This window comes from Leptonychotes weddellii, chromosome X, assembly GCF_054177405.1.
Source record: "Leptonychotes weddellii isolate Sample4059 chromosome X, ASM5417740v2, whole genome shotgun sequence".
Taxonomy (NCBI): Eukaryota; Metazoa; Chordata; class Mammalia; order Carnivora; family Phocidae; genus Leptonychotes; species Leptonychotes weddellii.
Genome location: NC_138385.1, coordinates 31,361,252 through 31,370,647, shown reverse-complemented (window position 1 = coordinate 31,370,647; position 9,396 = coordinate 31,361,252). Strand labels below are relative to the sequence as shown.

The 9,396-nt window shown below is 41.4% G+C and overlaps 1 protein-coding gene across 1 annotated transcript in view; it reads right to left on the bottom strand.

Annotated features, from left to right (window-relative positions):
- TRPC5 (transient receptor potential cation channel subfamily C member 5) overlaps positions 1 to 9,396 on the bottom strand; it is a 128,883-nt gene that overhangs the window by 5,092 nt on the left and 114,395 nt on the right. The window contains exons 7-9 of the mRNA XM_081808387.1: positions 2,899 to 3,102; positions 2,236 to 2,277; positions 1,132 to 1,221 (exon numbers count right to left, since the gene is read on the bottom strand). Coding sequence (XP_081664513.1) covers positions 1,132 to 1,221; positions 2,236 to 2,277; positions 2,899 to 3,102 — 336 coding nt within the window. The remainder of the gene's footprint in view (positions 1 to 1,131; positions 1,222 to 2,235; positions 2,278 to 2,898; positions 3,103 to 9,396) is intronic.

Here is a 9,396-nt window from a genome sequence, read left to right as displayed (position 1 = left end):
TGACAAATAAATAAATAAAATCTTTTTTTTTTTTTTAAAGATTTTATTTATTTGTTTGACAGAGAGAGACACAGCGAGAGAGGGAACACAAGCAGGGGGAGTGGGGGAGGGAGAAGCAGGCTCCCCGCAGAGCAGGGAGCCCGATGCAGGACTTGATCCCAGGACCCTGGGATCATGACCTGAGCTGAAGGCAGTCGCTTAACCAACTGAGCCACCCAGGCGCCCAATAAAATCTTTTTTAAAAAAGAAAATATGCATGTGTTCTAAGGTAGGGTTTCTCAATCACTTGACATGTTAGCTGGATGATCTTGGTTGTGTGGGGGGCTGTCCCATGCCTTGTAGGATGTTTAGTAGCAATCTTGATCTCCACCCACTAGATGTCACTAGCACACACATCCAGTGTGACAACCAAAAATGTCTCCAGACATTGCCAAATGTGCCCTAGGGAACAAAATTGCCCCTGATTGAGAACCACTGTTTTAGGCTAATGCTAGTATTAGGAGAATTTTGATGTTTTGTGGTAGGGTTTGTTAAATCTTAGATTTAATGATGGATTAGTTGGTCTTCATCTTATATCTCTGAAGTAAAGAAGGCCTTCACATTTTCAGGCATCTTCTTTTTGCTTTCTTGCCCCTCACCATGCATCCTTGCCACAACACTTAAAGCCCTCAATTCCCACACTGGGAGACACCCAGAATATTAAAAGGATGCATAAGGCAAATTTCTTTTGTTCATAAAGCTGATTATGGTGACAGACATTGATGAAATCTCTCCATTAGCTGGATGACAGACCATTCTTTTTTTGAGAGAGAGAACATGAGTGGGCAGGGGGAGGGGCAAAGGGAGAGGGAGAGAGACAAGCAGACTCTCTGCTGAGCGTAGAGCCTGACTCAGAACTCGATCTCACTACCCTGAGACCATGACCTGAGCTGAAATCAAGAGTTGGACGCTTAACCGACTAAGCCACCCAGGTGCCCCAATGACAGACCATTCTAAGAGAACATAAAAATCATAGCTGGTTTTGCTGTATTATAGGCAGTTAAATGATCACCAGAAACCTCGAACCCTGAGAAGATTATAATGCTTAAGAAATGTGAAGTGAGAAATTAAACCACTTCATGATTCAATTACCTTAAAATTTTCTTCTGTTAGTCCCTCGTTTGTTTTGGAATTTCTTATCATAGCAGCTACATATCTTTTGACTAAATTCCTGATGACTTCCTGGAAATTAAAAAAAAGGGGGGGCATTCAGTTTTCTTCTCAGGCTCTCAGGAAAATAAGAAACACTGTCAAGAAAAAAAACATGCTCAGACTGTCTTTGCAATAGGAAATCCTCCCGGGATCCAGTCATTTTCCTCAAAAATCCTGTTTAGTCCATTAGTTAAATGAAGAATGACTGTGTGTCCAAATGTGGTGGCAGAGTGGGCCAGCAAAATCAAATTCATCCAACACGAAACATTTCTGCCCACAAAGAAGGCAAACACAGATTCACATTTACAGAATAATGAGAGTGGAATAATCCTTGGATGGTCATGGCCAATACCCTCCCTTTCAGGCTGGATTAAACTTTAACCCTCCTTGTAAGATGAGAGTTGTTCTTCCCTCTTGTGGAATTGATAAAGTCATTCTTTGGTGTCACAAAGTCTGCTGATTTCAATGTCTGCTAATTACATAATCCAGATATTTTTCTTAAAGTCAATGTACACTTCTCCTTTACAGGGATGACTTCTTTTTTTAAAAAAGATTTTATTTATTTTAGAGGGAGAGTGGGGGGGGGGACAAAATGAATCCTAAGCAGGCACCCCACTGATCGCAGAGCCTGGTGCAGGTACACAGGGCTGGATCCCACAACCCTGAGATCATGACCTGAGCCGGAATCAAGAGTCGGAAGCCCAACTGACTGAGCCACCCAGGCACCTCAGGATGGCCACTTTTTACTTAGCCTCCTGGGAATGGCACACACGTGGTCACTCTACTTTGTGTCAGTAACGGTGATGATGACAGCTACCACTAAATGTGCCAGGACACGCGCGCACACACACACACACACGATCACACACACATGATCACACATGCATGCTCACCACTCGATTCTCACAGCAACCCTGTGAGTTAAGTTATATCACCCCCATTTAACAGATGAGGAAACCGAGGCTCAGCAAAGTTAAGTGACTTGTCCGAGGTCACACCAACTGACCAAGAACGATTTTGCTTAGTCACTGGGACGAGCTTTACCTGATAATGTTGATTCTGTATCAGGCTGTCAGCGTGGCGTTCCTGTAATTGAAAATGGACAGAGAGCTCACATCAGTGGTCTCCCAGCAACCCATCCACTCGAATATATTTCTTTATGTTAGGACTGGAGAATAACACAGGAGCTCCTGCCTGACAAACCCCCAGGCCTCCGTAGGTTGGAGTGATTTTATGTTGTTTAATATAGGGACTGTCATGAAGGGTGGGGCAGGGGGGAAGATAGAAAACAGTTTTGTTTAAAAAGAAATGGAATTAGAGGGTATTATGCTAGGCGAAATAAGTCAATCAGAGAAAGACAAGTATCATATGATCTCACTGATATGAGGAATTTGAGAAATAAGGCAGAGGATCATAGGGGAAGAGAGGAAAAGATGAAACAAGACGAAGCCAGAGAGGGAGATAAACCGTAAGAGGCTCTTAATTTCAGGAAACAAACTGAGAGTTGCTGGAGTGGTGGGGGATGGGAGGGATGGGGTGGCTGGGTGATGGACACTGGGGAGGGTATGTGCTATGGTGAGCGCTGTGAATTGTGTAAGACTGATGAATCACAGACCTGCACCCCTGAAACAAATAATACATTATGTTAATAAAAAATAATAATATTTACTGAGCACCTGAAAAAAATGGAATTTTAAAAAGCCTTACTGTGAAGCTTCTCAAGTTGTGCCTTCTCCGTCTACCATCAGGGTCTCTTTTGGGGCAGAAGGTGTTGTTGAACCAGTTACCAAGGTAGAGAAATGACTTGGGACTGGGGATGATGTTGAAAGGAGGTGGCAAGGTGCCGCCTTCATCAAAGTAACTCATCCAGAGTTTTGTCCTTGCAAACTTCCACTCAATATCGGCATGATCCTGTGAAAGAGAGAAGTTCAGGAATTTGGAATAGGAAACTGCAAAATGCACCCATGCTTCCTTCTAAAAGTTCAGCTTGCTTCTATAGAGGGCAATCTGTCAGTAGGTATAAAAATTCAGGGGCGCCTGGGTGGCTCAGTCGTTAAGCATCTGCCTTCGGCTCAGGTCATGATCCCAGGGTCCTGGGATCGAGCCCCACATCGGGCTCCCTCCTCCGTGGGAAGCCTGCTTCTCCCTCCCCCACTTCCCCTGCTTGTGTTCCCGCTCTCGCTGTGTCTCTCTCTGTCAAATAAATAAATAAAATCTTTAAAAAAATTCAAATTACACATACCCCAGGACCCAGTAATCCTACTTTTAGAGATTTATCTGATCATCATACTTGCAAAAAGATGTATGCACAGGGTCATTCACTGTTAGCACTGTAGCTTGTCATAGTTAAATATCCAACAGTGGGAGCCTGCTTGAGTAAATGATGTCATGTCCACAAAATGGCTTGCAATATAGCTATTACAAATATAGTAGCTCTATCACCATTTTATATATAGAACATATATATGTGTATATGCGCTTATCCATATATCTGTAAGAGCTCCAAGACCTGGAAGTGAAAAAAGCAACATAAAGCATCTGTTGCATACCACGATGCCATTTATGCACCCGAAGAACCCTTTATATGACATGCTTACATGTTCTAGACAGGTACATACCAAACTGTCAACAGTGGTTATTTTTAAGGAGTGGAATTGATGTGGGCAGGCTTTTTTTCTTTAAGACTTATCTATTTCAGAGAGAGAGAGGAGGGGTAGAGGGAGAGAACCCCCAAGCAGACTCCCTGCTGAGTGTGGAGCCCGACAGGGTGCTTCATCCCAGGACCCCTGAGATCACGACCTGAGCCAAAACTAAGAGTCGGACGCTCAACTGATGAGCCACCCAGGCACCCCGAGGCTTTTTTAAAAATTCCATATCATTGAGGTATGATTTCCATAGCATTAAATTCACACATAAAATTCACACACATCCAATTCACACATTTTAGGTTTTCCATGAGTTTTGACAAGTGTATATATCTGTGTAACCACCATCATAATCAAGATACACACACACACACACACTTTTCTAGGAGTTTTAAGACCTGAATGGACTGCTGTAACCACCACAGTTAGGATACACAACAGTCCCACCACCTCCCCCAAATTCCTTAGTGTTGCCCTTCTGTAATCAATCTCTCCCCAACCCCTAGCCCCTGGCAACCACTGCTCCATTCTCCAGCACTTTTATTTTTTTAAAAAGATTTTATTTATTTGACAGAGAGAGAGAGCACAAGCAAGGGTGGAGGGGCAGAGGGAGAAGGAGAAGCAGGCTCCCTACTGAGCAGGGATCCCGACTCAGGGCTCGATCCCGGATGCCGGGATCACAACCGGAGCTGAAGGCAGACACTTAACCGACTGAGCCACCCAGGCGCCCCTCCATTCTCCAATGCTTTAGTTTGCCTCTTCCAAGATACCAGATACATGGAATCATACAGTAGATACCTTTTTGAGATTGGCTTTGAGATTTGTCCATGTTCCATTTTAGTGGAACATTTAATTCCAGTTAGGTAACATGCAGTGTTACATTAGTTTCAGGTGTACGATACAGTGATTCAACACTTCCCTGCATCACCCAGTGCCATGTGTCAGGTTTTTAAAGTTTAGCCATTCTAACAGACAAGTAGTTGGAGCTCATTATGGTTTTAAGATGCATTTTCCAAATAGCTACTCATGTTGAGCATCTTTTCATATGCGTTATATCGATATATCCTCTGTGGTGAAGTGGCTGTTCAGATCCTTTGCCCATTTTTATTGCATTGTTTTCTTACAGGTGAATTTATATATATATATACACACACACAAACACATACCTCAGAGACATTGCGGTCTTGATTCCAGACCACCACATAGCAAATATCACAATAAAGCAAGTCAAATGAATTTTTTGGTTTCGTAGTGCATATAAGTTACGTTTACACTATACTGTCGTCTGTTGAGTGTGCAATAGCATTATGTTCAAAAAACAATGTGTACACTTTAATTAGAAAGTACTTTAAAGATTTATTTATTTATTCTCAAGCAGACTCTGAGCTGGGCATGGAGCCCGATGTGGAGCTTGATCCCAGGACCCTGAGATCATGACTTGAGCCGAAATCAAGAGTTGGATGCTTAACCGACTGAACCACCCAGCCACCCCAATTAGAAAGTACTTTATTGCCAAAAAATGGTAACCATCATCTGAGCTTTCAGCAAGTCATAATCACTGATCACAGATCACCATAACAAATGTAATAATATTGAATATGTTTGAAATATTGCAAGAGTTATCAAAATGCAAGAGACAAAAAGTGAGCAAATGCTGTTGGAAAAATGGTGCCAATGGACTTGCTCGTCGCAGGGTTACCACAAACCTTCAATTTGTAAAAAAAAACAAAAAACAAAAAACAAAAAACCACAGTACCTGCGAAGCACAATAAAATGAGGTTTGCCTGGGGTGCCTGGGTGGCTCAGTTGGTTAAGCCTTTGGCTCAGGTCATGATCCCAGGGTCCTGGGATGGAGTCCCACATTGGGCTCCCCGCTCAGCGTAGAGTCTGCTTCTCCCTCTCCCTCTGCTGCTCCCCCTTCTTGTGCTCTCTCTCTCTCTCTGTCAAATAAATAAATAAAATCTTAAAAAAAAAAAAACAACCCATGAGGTATGCCTATATTCTGGATACAAGCTCTTTGTCAGGAATGTGACTTGCAAATGTTTTTTCCCCAGCTGCATCTTGTCTTTTCATACACTCAATGGTTTCTTTCATAGAGCAAGCTGTATTAATTTCAGTGAAGTGAAATTTATCACTGTTGGACTGAGGATCTTAGTCCCTTGCTGGCTATTGGCTGAAGACTTTCCTCAGTTCCTTGCCATATGGGCTTCTCCATAGGACGGCTCATAACATGGCAGCAGGCTTCACTGTAGTGAATGAGAAGAGCCATGGTCTTCATGTACCCTACTCTCTGAAGTGACATCACTTCTGCCATGTCTCATATGTTAGGACTGAGTCCCTAGCCCACAGTCAAGGGAAAAAGATTGTATAAGGGTTCAGATGCCTGGAAGTGGGGATCAGTGGAGTCCGTCTCAGAGGCTTCTTACCGTATTGCTTCCCAGAAATTGAGAAACTGAATGACTGTAATCTTGAGTAACAAACCCTTTTCTAAGTCATGTGGTTTATAATTCCTTGCTTTTGATAAAAGATAAGGCAAACCTAATCAAGTTGTCAGATGATAGATTATTGAAATATTATTTTACAAAAAATCATTACATGACTTTTTGGCATGTAACTCAGAGTTCTAGAAAACTGAATGACAATGGCATAATAAAACTGTCCATTCACATATACTTATTGATATGAAAAGTTTTCTTAGCACTTAATTTTATGAAAATATAAAAATATAGTTGATGCTGAATTTTGTTCCAGAATATTACTTAATATTCTGTGGATATAATAACTAGTTAGATGAAAAACTCTATTCACCTATATAAGCAATTCATTTCCAATAAAAATGTATTTTTATGTCTTATTTATTAAAATTTGTATTATATTTGTGTTCTTTTGAGGTGTTTTGTACTGCTAATCATGGAATCATAACTAAATTCAAAGGAAATGCTTTAACATTTATTGCCTTCTGGCCACAGGAAATAAAAAATTAAAATTTAATTTATATTTTTGTTATGAAGAACTCTCATAGAGTGATCAATAGTAATAACATATTTAAAACAAAAATTTTATAGCATTAGGGTAAAATCCTGTGGGGATGTGAATGGAAATAATGCAAGGAGAAAAGGAATGATGTAAACTTTCTGCCTTTAAAGAAGATTTTAGCCATTTAATTTTAATTTTTTAAAGATTTTATTTATTTATTTATTTATTTGACAGAGAGAGAGAGAGAGAAAGCACAAGCAGGGGGGAGCAGGAGAGGGAGAAGCAGGCTCCCTGCTAGGGATCCCAATGCTGGTCTTGATCCCAGGACTCTGGGATCATGACCTGAGCCAAAAGCAAGACGCTTAACAGACTGAGCCACCCAGGTGCCCTGCCATTTAATTTTTATTTTTTATTTTTTTAAAGATTTTATTTATTTATTTATTTGAGAGAGAGAGAGAGAGAGAAACAGCATGAGAGGGGAGAGGGTCAGAGGGAGAAGCAGGCTCCCCGCCGAGCCGGGAGCCCAATGTGGGACTCGATCCCAGGACGCCGGGACCATGACCTGAGCCGAAGGCAGTCGCTTAACCAACTGAGCCACCCAGGCGCCCGCCATTTAATTTTTAAATACATGGTTATCAGTCGCAAATTGCTATGGTATTCAGATTTCATTGGATACATTTAAATGAGTGATTAGGTAGTTTTATTTTAAATGTCAGTGTTTATCCTATTCTAGAAATTACATCATTTGCAATGGTTTAAACTTAGGATGACATATTTAGATGTCAACTCAAAAACATATAAAAGGATATATAGATTTTTTCCCCACCAAATTCATTAGAGAGTATGCTGGAAAAGCGCTTGAATGTCCTTGATGAGACCCGGGACTAAGACAGCTTCAATATATAAATTGCATATATATATATATGCACACAATTATCGGTATAGTAACTATCACTGCCTTGAGAGACAATGGTGCTGTAGGCAAGCTGCCATGCAGAGGAGGACAGGGGTTCTTTCCACTACATTTCTGAGCCCATAACACCAGAAACAAACCTTGAATTTTCATTTTACCCTCTGATGGCCCCAAATAGCCAGTCTTTCATCCGCAGAATGTTTCTGTAGTTCTTGAAATGAAGTAGCTATTCAATAAGTATTTAAGATGAACTGAGTCACAGTTTCAAACTCGCCTAGATATCCTGGTATCCAGAAATGCTCTTTTCTTTTTTTTAATCCTTATGTGAGTTAAGCTTTTTGTTTGTGTTTTAAACACTAAGAAGTTATGTCCCTTTTTTAAAAAAAACAACAGTTGTTTAAAATGCTGAGGGGAAAAAAAGGCATTCGATCTCAACAAAGAATAGAGTCATAAAGTGGGCCAAGTGATAAACCATAGACATCTTTGTGAGCTCAGGAGGCTTTCTGGTGTCCCTCCTTGCCCCTAGTCCATTTAGATGGAGGATATGATTTTGGCTAAGCAATTTGAAAACGGCTCAAGGACCCCCACTGCTACCTTTTCCTGCCCCTAGTACTCAGGTGAGCTCAGGTTGGGAATTTCTATGTACTAACTTAACAGAGAAGTTACTGCAAAGTACTGTCTCAGTAGTGCTTTTCCATTCATTCATCATGTATTAATTCCTAGTGCACCTAACCTCCATTCTTTGGTTCCCATGTTGAGCAACGAGCTACTATATTCCAGGCATTGTGCTAGGTGCTGGGTAGAGAGAGATGACTGTCCAAAAGTGGTGGGAATATCACACAGGACATGATTAGCATACAGAATTAATGCCTGAAACCTGAAGATCTGGAAATAAGAGAGCACCTGGCAGGATTAAACTGTGTGAGCTGTAAAGTGATTAGTAAATATTCGTTCATACATTCATTCACTCATCAAATATATATAGACGCTAGGTGTTGGGATTGTAGCAGTGAACAACAGGGACAAAAAGATGATCTGGCGTCTAGAAATCTGTTTTATTTTCAATCCTTGATCTAATTTGTATTGCAAGATTAGAGCTGTGGCTTGTGTAGTTGTATTTGTCTACAACTTCCCTGAATGTATGATGCCCAAAAGGTTTTCTTGCATCTGCACAGGGCTAGCCTTTCACCTTGTGTGATGGGCAAATCAGACATTGTCTTTTCCTTGCTTATTTTCAGTGTTTGGCGGCGCTGCGTTCTCCTACTCTCTGCCCTACCCTTTCTGCTCAACTATTACTCTTGAACATTCTCCAAAGTCAGCCCCTGGGAGGGTTCTTTTGTGGTTCTTCCTCTTCCAGACTTCCCCAAATTTTCAGGACTTTTGTGCTACCCTAATGTGCTTTTATTTATTTACTTTTTAATTTTTTAAAAAGATGTTATTTATTTGAGAGCGAGAGTGAGCGACAGAGAGTGGGCGAGCACACGCACAAGCACAGGGGAGGGGCAGAGGGAGAGGGAGAAGCAGACTCTCCACTGAGCAGGGGGCCCGATGCGGGACTCTATCCCAGGATCCCGGGATCATGACCTGAGCCGAAGGCAGACGCTTAAAGACTGAGCCACCCAGGCGCCCCCATAATGTGCTTTTAATGACACATAGATTTACATATGTGTT